Genomic DNA, 12302 nt, shown 5'->3' with positions numbered 1-12302 from the left:
ACTGGCGTGATAGAAAACTACTCATAGTTTCAAAATCTACTCATAGTTTCAAAATCTACTCATAGTTTCAAAATCTACTCATAGTTTCAAAATCTACTCATAGTTTAAAAATCTACTCATAGTTTCAAAATCTACTTATAGTTTAAAAATCTACTCGTAGTTTAAAAATCTACTTATAGTTTCAAAATCTACTCATAGTTTCAAAATCTACTCATAGTTTAAAAATCTACTCATAGTTTATCTATAGTTTCAAAATCTACTTTATAGTTTCAAAATCTACTCATAGTTTCAAAATCTACTTATAGTTTCAAAAAATCTACTTATAGTTTCAAAATCTACTCATAGTTTCATCTACTCATAGTTTCAAAATCTACTTATAGTTTAAAATCTACTGTAGTTTCAAAATCTACTTATAGTTTAAAATCTACGTAGTTTAAAAATCTACTTATAGTTTCAAAATCTACTCATAGTTTCAAAATCTACTCATAGTTTCAAAATCTACTCATAGTTTCAAAATCTACTCATAGTTTCAAAATCTACTTATAGTATCAAAATCTACTCATAGTTTCAAAATCTACTTATAGTATCAAAATCTACTCATAGTATCAAAATCTACTCATAGTTTCAAAATCTACTCATAGTTTAAAATCTACTTATAGTATCAAAATCTACCATAGTTTCAAAATCTACTTATAGTATACTCTCAAAATCTACTCATAGTTTCAAAATCTACTCATAGTTTCAAAATCTATAGTATCAAAATCTACTCATAGTTTTTCAAAATCTACTCATAGTTTCAAAATCTACTCATAGTTTCAAAATCTACTCATAGTTTCAAAATCTACTCATAGTTTCAAAATCTACGACAAGATGTAGGCTCAGCATAGTGTGACTTTGTGGTCTATGGATGTCATGTGACATGGATTATTGTATTTTTTTATAAACTACTGCTGGACTATGACGAGGAGGAGGAGGAGCTGAGCTTGTAGTAGATTTGATAAAGAACAGTATGTTTTCCTGCAGTCATCTTAGGACAAATTTAATTCAGCTTCCAAACCTTAAACAGTTCCTGGTGTGTGTATGTGTGTGTGTAGCGCAGCATTAGCCAGCTAATTGATCCTGTGAAGGTCCAGCGACCAACACAACACACTGCTGCCACTGCTGCTGCTGCTGCTGCTGCATGTGCAAGTACATGTGGATGCTGAGAAAGGACTTTTGTTCTCGCCCCCGCCCCCCCGCTCTCTTCCCTCACACGGAAAATGTGAGATGGGGGTTGGAGGTTGGAGAGGTGGGGGTGACCTTTTCCTAAACACAGCCTCTCTTTCTCTCTGTCACACACATAAAGGTGCAGGAGTGTGTCGCAGCTTTTACTCCCCTCATGATGCACAAACACAGACGCGCGCTCACGTTATAAACACCATTCATGCTCCGTGCTTCAACGCATGCTTCTTATGCCTTTATCCAGTTCCAAAATCCACTCGCGATTCTAAAATCGACTCACGATTCTAAAATCGACTTGTAATTCTAAAATCGACTTGCGATTCTAAAATCGACTTGTAATTCTAAAATCGACTTACAATTCTAAAATCGCTCAACATATTAAGGCTACCTCAGAGTAAAAGTGAGTGAAGTCTTAAAAATGCGTTCACTGCTTTATTTCACAGTTTTCCGTAACGACCCCAGAGTCATGTGACATCTGTCCGATAACAGAGAGAAAAGCACAGATGAACACATGAACATGCCTACCCTGGAGGCAGTGGTCTCTCCCAGGTTGTGGTTTTGGTGTTGTGGTCGACGTAGTACACTCTGCCATGAGGCAACACTCGCTGCTCCCAACTGAACACACAGAGAGAGAGAGAGACAAAGGTATAGTATTATAAATTATAGAAGAGAATTTGTCAAGACTGTCTTCACTCAGGCCACACCCACACGAAACGGAACAAAGCCTAAACCATCGTGTAAAAGACAGACATATCTGCGTCCACATGGAAAAGCTTTATCCTCCATGAGGGTCGCGTGGGGTGATGTACCACCAGTGATCTGTCAGATGACTGGTGGTCAGACTGGTGTCAGACTGGTGATCAGACTGTCAGACTGGGATCAGACTGGTGGATCAGACTGGTGATCAGACTGGATCAGATCAGACTGGTGGGTCATCGACTGGTGATCAGACTGCGACTGACTGGCGATCAGACTGGCGGTCGACTGGTCAGACTGGTGATCAGACTGGTGGTCAGACTGGTGATCAGACTGGTGATCAGACTGGTGATCTGACAGATCAGTGAATTTTCCAGATATCGTGTACAGATACAGTAATGAGAAGTCCTGGTTCTCACCCTGCAGGGAGGGACTCTGTCGTCGTGTTGCTGCTCGTCTGCTCCGTGCTGCTGCTGGTGCTGGGCATGGAGTTCAGACCGGGCTCTGCTGGACCTGCTGGACACAGAACGTCCTGTCCTGGAGGAGGACTGCTGCTGCTGCTGCTGCCGCCACCGGCAGCCGGGGATACGCACGACGGCGCGAGTGGAGGAGGCGTGTGACAGGCCACACCGCCGTGACTGCTCTCTGGCCCATTTGACGACAACTCTACTTTGTCTGAGGGAAGATTGAGAGAATGGTTAAAATAAAGTGAAAAATAACAACGATGATGATGATGTTGCGGTGAAGCAGGACGTAAACATCAGCTCACTGAAGCCTAACTTAAGTCTACGATAGCTGGTGAGTTTGTGTCCTCCTGCCACAGGAAGTGCACAAAGTGACTTTGTATAAACACCACTTCAATAATGCTGAGGTATCATGTGTCTAAATCTCTACGTAAAGAAAAAGCATTGTGTATATAATCATCAGAAAGTCGTACGATGTGAGATGAAGTGGTTATTTCCCACGATGCAGCAGACGGCACGTCTTTGTTGTGGTTCAAGTGCAGTTTGTTATTAAAGTGTAAATCGTGTGAGTGTGGCGTTTACCTGCGCTGTTTCCTGGACTTCCAGCACTCTTAGAGGAGAGACGGTGAGCGGAGGAACCCGGCGCTGGGCTCTGCTCCTCAGGCAGCTCCCCATTAGTCAGAGAGCTCCTACTGGAGCACCCTGGAGAAGCACTCTGTGAAGCCCCCACCGAGTGTCTGTTACTCCTGCCAACAGAGAGACGGCAGAGAGAAATGGTATGTGGAGCAGTTGAGGCAAGAAAGTGGAACAAAAGGACAGAACAGTTTAGTGGATTATGTGTTTTTAGATCACAGACACTGAACTGGTGAAAACATGATTTTAGGTATTTAAATAACAGCTCACCTCATAAATGATAATGTCTACTTTATCTTTAGTACATATCCACATCTTTATCTCACTGTTACACACACTTTTCCAACAGGAAACTGAACTCACTCCCTCTCCCACACCAAAGTCCACAGAGAAAATCACTGATTTTAACATCACACACACACACACACACACACACACACACACACAGTTGAGTTGTTGATCCACTGCTGCCTCCATCACTGAGTTCTAATGTCTTATTTTGTCAATTTAGCTTTCTAAATACTTCATTCCAATTTATTTTAGTGACACAAAGTGACCACACGAGGCAGCAGTAAAGCAGCAGGTCCTGTGTCCCCGTGAGCTAAAATCACTGATTTTCTCTATGGGCTTTGGTGTGGGAGAGTGAGCGGTTTACATCAACTTCAGTGTCCTGTTGGAAAAGTCTGTCTCACAGTGAAATAAAGATGTGAACATGTTCTTAAGACTTCATAAACTTAGACTGCTGTGGCTTTTATGTGGCAAGTATTTTGTTAAGAGGCTAAAATCTGCTTTTCCTTACGTCCCCTGATGGCAGCCATGTTAACAACATCTTTACAGGAAAAAAAAGAAAAGAAAAAAAGAAAAGAAAAAGAACTTTGCAAATCTGACAAAAGCCTTAAACATGCAAAGATAAACATGTTGGCTTTCCCTCCCCAGGACTGAGGAGTGCTGAGGCCGAGCCTGGACAGGAATCAGCAGAAGCCTGAGCTCAGTGTTTCAGTCGACCACAGTAAGTAGAAGAAGAAGAAGGTGTGTGTGTGTGTGTGAGAAAACAACAGAAATCACCTCTGCTTCCTTTGGATGCTGACTGTTTCCCTCCGACAGCCGAAACACTTTAACGGTGTTTAGTGGGAAATACCATCTGACCCCACGCAACCTACGCCACAGAGCTTTGAAACGCAGTCCACTCTTCTATTTATTATCCCCTGCAACCACATTTGGAGGGAAATAACATGCTGGCACTCTGCGTAAGTGCTTTAATCAACTGTCCTGGCACAAACTGCCTTGATTCTTTTCCTTTTTTTCCTTTTGCTTCTTCCATTTATTTTGATTTAAAAATGCCATTTCACCTCTGGTTTAAAGATTTTCATAAAATCGCTTAGCAACTGGCATTCGAGGAACGAGGTTGCGCAAGTTCTTTATATGATATGATTCTTTATCGTTTCACCACAAAATGTCTACTGGGATTTTCAAAACTGTGTGTCTTTGACCTCGTTTGGTTTAGACGCCTATGAAAAGTTGGATTTCACATTCTTGTGTGTGTACATGTGTATGTTTGGGTTTAAGACGAAAACCGCAGCGGCGCAGACACACAATCTGTGCTCTTACTTCTCATGTGGAACGCAGTCCAGGAGTTTGGAGGAGAAAGAGTTTTGCACAAAAATATGGGAATCACAAGTGCCATTTAGTCATGTCAATTTATATTAAAATACTTTTCTATGGAAGTCAAATCTGCCTTCAAAAAAGAAAAGAAAAATCTGTTAAAAGTCAGACGTATGAGATAAAACAAGTCAGACTTATGAGATATAACAAGTCAGACTTATGAGATAAAACAAGTCAGACTTATGAGATAAAACAAGTCAGACTTATGAGATAACACAAGTCAGACTTACGAGATTAAAAAAGTCAAAATTATGAGCTATAACAGTCAGACTTATGAGATAAAACAAGTCAGACTTATGAGATAAAACAAGCCAGAATTATGAGATAAAACAAGTCAGACTTATGAGATTAAACAAGTCAGACTTATAAGATAAAAAAAGTCAGAATTATGAGATAAAACGAGTCATACTTATAAGATAAAACAAGTCAGACTCATGAGATAAAACAAGTTAGACTTATGAGATAAAACAAGCCAGAATTATGAGATAAAACAACATTATGAATAGCAGACTCCATGAGATAAAAAGCAGGGACTTATGAGAGACAAGTCAGACTTATGAGATAAAAAAAGTGGGAGTACGAGATAAAGCAGAGTCAGACTTATGATATAAAAGTCAGACTTATGAGATAAACAAGTCCAGAGAATTAAATGAGATAAAACAAGTCAGATAAAAAGTCATGAGATAAAACAAGTCAGGAGTAAGTCAAGTCAGACTTATAAGATAAAACAAGTCAGACTTATAAGATAAAACAAGCCAGACATATGAGATAAAACAAGCCAGACTTATGATATAAAAGTCAGACTGAGATAGTTAAACAAGCCAGAATTATGAGATAAAAAGTCAAGTCAGAATTATGAGATAAAACAAGTCAGACGTCATGAGATAAACAAGTCAGACTTATGACATAAAAAAAGTCAGAATTACGAGATAAAAAGTCATACTTATAAAGATAAAAAAGCAGAATTAGGAGATAAAACAAGCCAGACTTATGATATAAAAGTCAGACTTATGATATAAAGAGGCTTATGACAAGTCAGAATTACATGAGATAAAACAAGTTTATGAGATAAAAGTCAGAATTATGAGATAAAACAGAGTCAGACTCTAAAACAAGGAGAGATAAAACAAGTTAGACTTATGAGATAAAACAAGCCAGAATTATGAGATAAAACAAGTCAGACTTATGAGATAAAAACAAGTCAAACTTATGAGATAAAAAAGTGGAATTAAGAGATAAAGCGAGTCATACTTATAAGATAAAAAGTCAAATTATGAGATAAAACAAGTCAGAATTATGAGATAAAACAAGTCAGACTTATGAGATAAGATAATGAGATAAAAAGTCAGAATTCTGAGATAAAAGCGAGTCATACTTATAAGATAAAAAGTCAGAATGAGATGAGATAAAAAGTCAATGAGATAAAACAAGTCAGACTTATGAGATAAAACAAGTTAGACTTATGAGATAAAACAAGTCAGACTTATGAGATTAAACAAGTCAGACTTATAAGATAAAGTCAAATTATGAGATAAAGCTCATACTTATAAGATAAAACAAGTTAGACTTATGAGATAAAACAAGCCAGAATTATGAGATAAAACAAGTCAGACTCATGAGATAAAACAAGTCAGACTTATGAGATAAAAAAGTCAGAATTACGAGATAGAACGAGTCATACTTATAAGATAAAAAAGTCAGAATTATGAGATAAAACAAGTCAGAATTATGAGATAAAACAAGTCAGACTTATGAGATAACAAGTCAGACTCATGAGATAAAACAAGTTAGACTTATGAGATAAAAAGTCAGAATTATGAGATAAAACAAGTCAGACTTACGAGATAAAACAAGTCAGAATTACGAGATAAAACGAGTCATACTTATAAGATAAAAAAGTCAGAATTATGAGATAAAACAAGTAAGAATTATGAGATAAAACAAGTCACACTCATGAGATAAAACAAGTTAGACTTATGAGATAAAACAAGCCAGGAGAGAGATAAAACAAGTCAGACTTATGAGATTAAACAAGTCAGACTTATGAGATAAAAAAAGTCAGAATTACGAGATAAAACGAGTCATACTTATAAGATAAAAAAGTCAGAATTATGAGATAAAACAAGTCAGAATTATGAGATAAAACAAGTCAGACTCATGAGATAAAACAAGTTAGACTTATGAGATAAAAAGTCAGAATTATGAGAAAAAGACTACGAGATAAAACAAGTCAGACTTATGAGATAAAAAGTCAGAATTGCAGAGACAAAGCGAGTCATACTTATAAGATAAAAAAGTCAGAATTATGAGATAAAACAAGTCAGAATTTTGAGATAAAAAAGTCAGACTTCAAGAGATAAACAAGTCAGAATGAGATAAAACAAGTCAGACTCATGAGATAAAACAAGTTAGACATGAGATAAAAGTCAAATTATGAGATAAAAACAAGTCAGACTTATAAAACAAGTCAGACTTAGAGATAAAAAAGTCAGACTTACGAGATAAAAAAAGTCAGACTTATGAGATAAGTCAGACTTATAAGATAAAACAAGTCATAATTACAAGTTAGACTTATGAGATAAAACAAGCCAGAATTATGAGATAAAAAAGTCAGACTTATGAGATAAAAAAGTCAGAATTGAGATAAAACAATACTTAGATAAAAAGTCAGACTTATGAGATAAAACAAGTCAGAGTTATGAGATAAACAAGTCAGACTTATGAGATAAAACAAAGGTTAGACTTATGAGATAAAAATCAGAATTATGAGAAGTCAGACTTACGAGATAAAACAAGTCAGACTTACGACAGAAATGAAGATAAAAAGTCAAATTGAGATTGTGAGATAAAAACAAGTCAGACTTATGAGATAAAACAAGTCAGACTCATGAGATAAAACAAGTTAGAGAGATAAAACAAGACTTATGAGATAAAACAAGTCAGACTTATGATATAAAAGTCAGTCAAGTCAGACTTATATAAAAGTCATAAAACTTATGAGATAAAAAAGTCAGACTTATGAGATAAAACAAGTCAGAATTATGAGATAAAACAAGTCAGACTTATGAAATAAGTCAGACTTATAAGATAAAACAAGTCAGACTTATGAGATAAAAAAGTCAGAATTATGAGATAAAAAGTCAGACTTATGAGTTGAAAAGTCAGACTTATGAGATAAAACAAATTCGACTTATGTGATAAAAAGTTGAAATTGTTTGAATTGTTTTATGCTCAGTTTCCTCTTTTTTTCCTCCATGTTTCACTAAAATAACTGTTGTGACCAAACCTGACCCGAGCCTGGCAGGTCACCATACTGTGTGTGTGTGTGTGTGCTGACCTGCTGTGAGGTCCAGCAGCAGTGGGCGTCTCTTCACTCAGTGTCCTCCTCAGGTTCGGTCTTTCTGACTGAAGCATCTCTGCAGAAAAAGACACACAATGTCATCATATTTTCTCCATTCATCGATGAGTTCAGTTTGGTCCATAAAATGTTGATCAGTGTTCGTAAAACATGGAAATGATGTTCTGATTAAATTACTGAATAAAAAACCCCAGTGAAACCCATCAATTATCAAAGTAGTTGGTTAGTTTACTTAATTCTTTTATCAATGAATTGTTGCAGAAACTGTTTGTTGCATCAAGACGGAGAGTTTATGAAACTATGTTTACACTGCGCATATATTCTGGTTACTCACCGTCTGTACAGCATATGTTATTCTATGTTTTATTATTGTATATTTGTATATTTGAACGTGTTAAATTAATGTTCTTTGCTGCTGAAACTCTGTGAAATCCCCCAGTTGTGGGACTAAAAAAACGACTAATTCATCTTTATCTTACCTTTAATTAATCAATATACCAACGTATATATGTATGTATATACGTAAATATACACATAAACACACAAAAATATAGCTATATATGTATATATGCACATATACATGTATGTGTATACCTATGCACATATATACGTAAATATATACACAAATATATGTGTGTGTATATATATATATGCATGTATATATGTACACACAAATATATATGTATATATACACACACCTGTATATTTGTATTGTGTATATATATACACACGTAGACGTATACATATATATACACATACATGCAACACTTATATATATATATATATATATATTCACAAAGAGGCAAACATACGTATATATGCTGCTCTTTATAGAGTAAAGTAAATAGGTAATCTCTCACACACACACACACACACACACAGACAGAAAGAGACTCTTACATACAGAAAAATAACAGTGTCATGTCAAGCTGCTCAGTGAGTCCATCACACCCCTCCCTCTTAATGGCCCATGTCTAATTACCTGTGTGTGTGTGTGTGTGTGTGTGTGTGTGTGTGTGTGTGTGTGTGAACATGTCAAGGGTGTAGAAAGTAGATTTTCTCGTCAGTGCAGAGAAAATAAATACACAAAAACAGTATGTTTCAGCTCAGCAGCTGCTGTTTTGTCACTTTGGCTTTTAAAATCCTTCGGTCAGAGTTAGCTCAGTAACAAAAAGTGACCACACGAGGCAGCAGAGGACCAGCAGCTCCTGTGTCCCCTCAAGCTAAAATCACTGATTTTCTCTATGGACTTTGGCATTAAGACATGGACATGTTCAGAAGACACCGCAGACTATACCGGACGAAGATTTTATTACATGAGTACTTTCGCTGAGAGCAAGCCTCCAGGTTTCAGGTTTCAGGTTTCAGACCGGGATCAGAGTCAGTGCCGACTTTGTGTCAAACCCCTCATGTTTATTATTTGTGCTTTAATTTGATCAGGACTGTGACGTCAGACAGGAAACCAAGTGCTGGAGTGACGTGTATATGTGGTCACAGCACATCTTTGGCACATACGGTCAGTTAATGCACAGGTTCTAGAAAGTTCTTACAGCCCCTGCTTCTGTGGGACACACTGGTATCTATACAGTTACTGGAGTAATCTACTTATAGTTCCAAATCCACACACACACACACACACACACACACACACACACACACACACACACACACAAACACAGTCTACTGTGAAAACATTTCAAATGTTTCAGTGATGAGACAGAAGCTGAAAACATGATGTTCTGTATGTTTGTGTTGTGAGGACAAAAATGACCGCCCTCCTCCTCACATGTCCACGTGAGGACATGAGGTTCAACAGCTTCCACACACACACACACACACACACACACACACACACACACACACACACACACACACACACACACACACACACACACACACACACACACACACACACACACACACACACACACACACACACACACACACACAGAGAGAAGGATTGATGCAGCTCTCACTGCTGAGCCTGTGTTCATTCAGCAGGACACACTGTGAGCTCTGTGTGGCACCTATGAAAAGCCTCATGTGTTTATGTGTGTATGTGTGAGTGTGAGGAGGTGGACACATGAACCTGGCGCAGCTTTTAAGGAGCAGCTCAATAAGTGTGTATTTGTTGAAAAAACTTGCCTTTGCTTCCAAACCACAAAGGAAGGTTAAAATGTTCGCGCTGTGCCTGGAAACGTGAAAAAGAACGACGCCACTGAGTAAATAAATGTGTGGAGAGCGACGTCTTCCTCTGTGCACAGAGACTGTTTCAAATCATTCATCAGCTGAAGTCAACCATATCATCAGAACACGTCCACGTCTTTATCTCACTGTCAGACACACTTTTCCTACAGGAAACTCAAGTTTGGAAACCACTCACTCTCCCACACCAAAGTCCACAGAGAAAACCAGTGATTTTAGCTGCAGGGACACAGGAGCTGCTGGTCCTCTGCTGCCTCGTGTGGTCACGTTGTGTCACTGAGGTCAATCTGAAGAAACGGTTTTAAAACTGAAGTGACAAAATCAGACGTTTGAAGGCAGCAGTGTGTGTGTGTGTGTGTGTGTGTGTGATGTTAAAATCACTGATTTTCTGTGGGCTTTGGTGTGGGAGAGTGAGTGGAATGGCCTCACATCAGTTGTGTTTTATTTGGGTTACCCACATATATACATGTATATGTATATATGTGGGTATACATATACAGTACATGTGGGTATATATATTCATATATATATATATATATATATATATATATATATATATATATATATATATATATATATATATATATATATGACACGTTGATGAGAAGATTGGAGAAGGTTTAGCTGAAGCATTTGTTTTGGTGCAAGGTGCTCATGTTATGAGTGACATCTAGTGGTACATGAAGAACCTTCACAGAAGTGAGGTAGTTCAGAAAAACAAATCCCAACAAGTGAGGGGAAAAATGATGGGCTCATGTGCTAGTTTTCTTTTTTAACTACCACAACAGTGCCAATTTGTGTGAACAACAACAACAACTGCTCCTGCTCTGCCGATCGTACAGTCTGAGATCGTTTGAAGCTCAGTCTGGAATCACAGAGGACAATCAGACTCTAACTGGAGGTGTGGAGCGTGTGCTCAGCTCCTCCCACGATTCAACTGACACAGGAAACACAGAGCAGGAGCAAAGTCACCTTTGTTTTGATTCTTCGGCTTTCAAAATTCTTCATTCCAATTTATTTTAGTGACACAAAGTGACCACACGAGGCAGCAGTGGATCAACAGCTCCTGTGTGTGATGTTAAAATCACTGGTTTTCTCACTGGACTTTGGTGTGAGAGAGTGAGTGGTGTTTTGGGAGTGAGTCAAGAAGGTCAGAGAATCCAGGGAGTCAGTGTGTGTGTGTGTGTGTGTGTGTGTGTGTGTGTGTGTGTGTGTGTGTGTGTGTGTGTGTGTGTGGTAAAGGTGCGACTCACTGTCTGCTGCCGTACTGCAGTTGGGCAGCGAGCCCAGATCAACAACCATGCCGTCCAGACAGACGTTGAGTTCGCCTCCTGCTACAACCAGGCCTTTGTTCTCCGTCTGCAGCACCAGACTTAGCTGGACGTTCTCCACTGCAGCAGCAGGAGGAGCAGGAGGAGGAGGAGGAGGAGGAGGAGGAGGAGAGAAACAGAGTAAGAGGGTGACTGCGTTCAAAAAAAAGGAAAAAAAAGGTGGTGGACAACAGCAAGAGGCGACGGGACGGGACATCAAACATTTGCTGTTAAACTGCGCTGAAATGAGTCAAAACATTTTATCCTCCACATCAGTGAGGAAACAGTGAGTGAGTGAGTGAGTGAATGAAATTTACCATCATTCTTCACTGTAACTGAAAACTGTCCCACTGACTGTGAACGGAAATCTCACTAAACAAGAGCAGGTGAAGGTGAAGTTATGTTTCATCCAACAGTGTCTTGCATGTGGATGGGTCCCAGAGGAATGAAAAAATACAACAATAATAATAATAATAATAATAATAATAATAATAATAATAATAATAACAATAATAATAATAATTTGTGCTTGTGCACCTAAATAGAACAGCAATGGTAAAAATCCTGTTTATATCAACTCATCTAGATCTTGTTTGATGTCTCATGCACACATGTTTACATTTACAAAACATTATATATAAACACCAAAAGTCATTCTCCCACATGATTTTAGACGCTGAACACAGGAGCTCAGCGTCTCTGTGCGAGTCCTGAAACACTGAAAACAAGGGGGAGGGGGAGTTAGACATTAGA

General features: G+C 38.0%; 1 protein-coding gene across 3 annotated transcripts in view; it reads right to left on the bottom strand.

Annotated features, from left to right (window-relative positions):
* Nucleotides 1–12302, bottom strand: part of wwp2 (WW domain containing E3 ubiquitin protein ligase 2) — a 39516-nt gene that overhangs the window by 21429 nt on the left and 5785 nt on the right. For all 3 annotated transcript variants that reach the window (XM_044017519.1, XM_044017518.1, XM_044017520.1), the window contains exons 5-9: nt 11493–11630; nt 8014–8092; nt 2964–3127; nt 2337–2592; nt 1747–1836 (exon numbers count right to left, since the gene is read on the bottom strand). In XM_044017519.1, coding sequence (XP_043873454.1) covers nt 1747–1836; nt 2337–2592; nt 2964–3127; nt 8014–8092; nt 11493–11630 — 727 coding nt within the window. The remainder of the gene's footprint in view (nt 1–1746; nt 1837–2336; nt 2593–2963; nt 3128–8013; nt 8093–11492; nt 11631–12302) is intronic.

The sequence above is a fragment of the Solea senegalensis genome, unplaced genomic scaffold (assembly GCF_019176455.1).
Source record: "Solea senegalensis isolate Sse05_10M unplaced genomic scaffold, IFAPA_SoseM_1 scf7180000015554, whole genome shotgun sequence".
Taxonomy (NCBI): Eukaryota; Metazoa; Chordata; class Actinopteri; order Pleuronectiformes; family Soleidae; genus Solea; species Solea senegalensis.
Note: the sequence above shows the minus strand (reverse complement) of the source record. Positions and strands in the feature narration are given on the sequence as shown.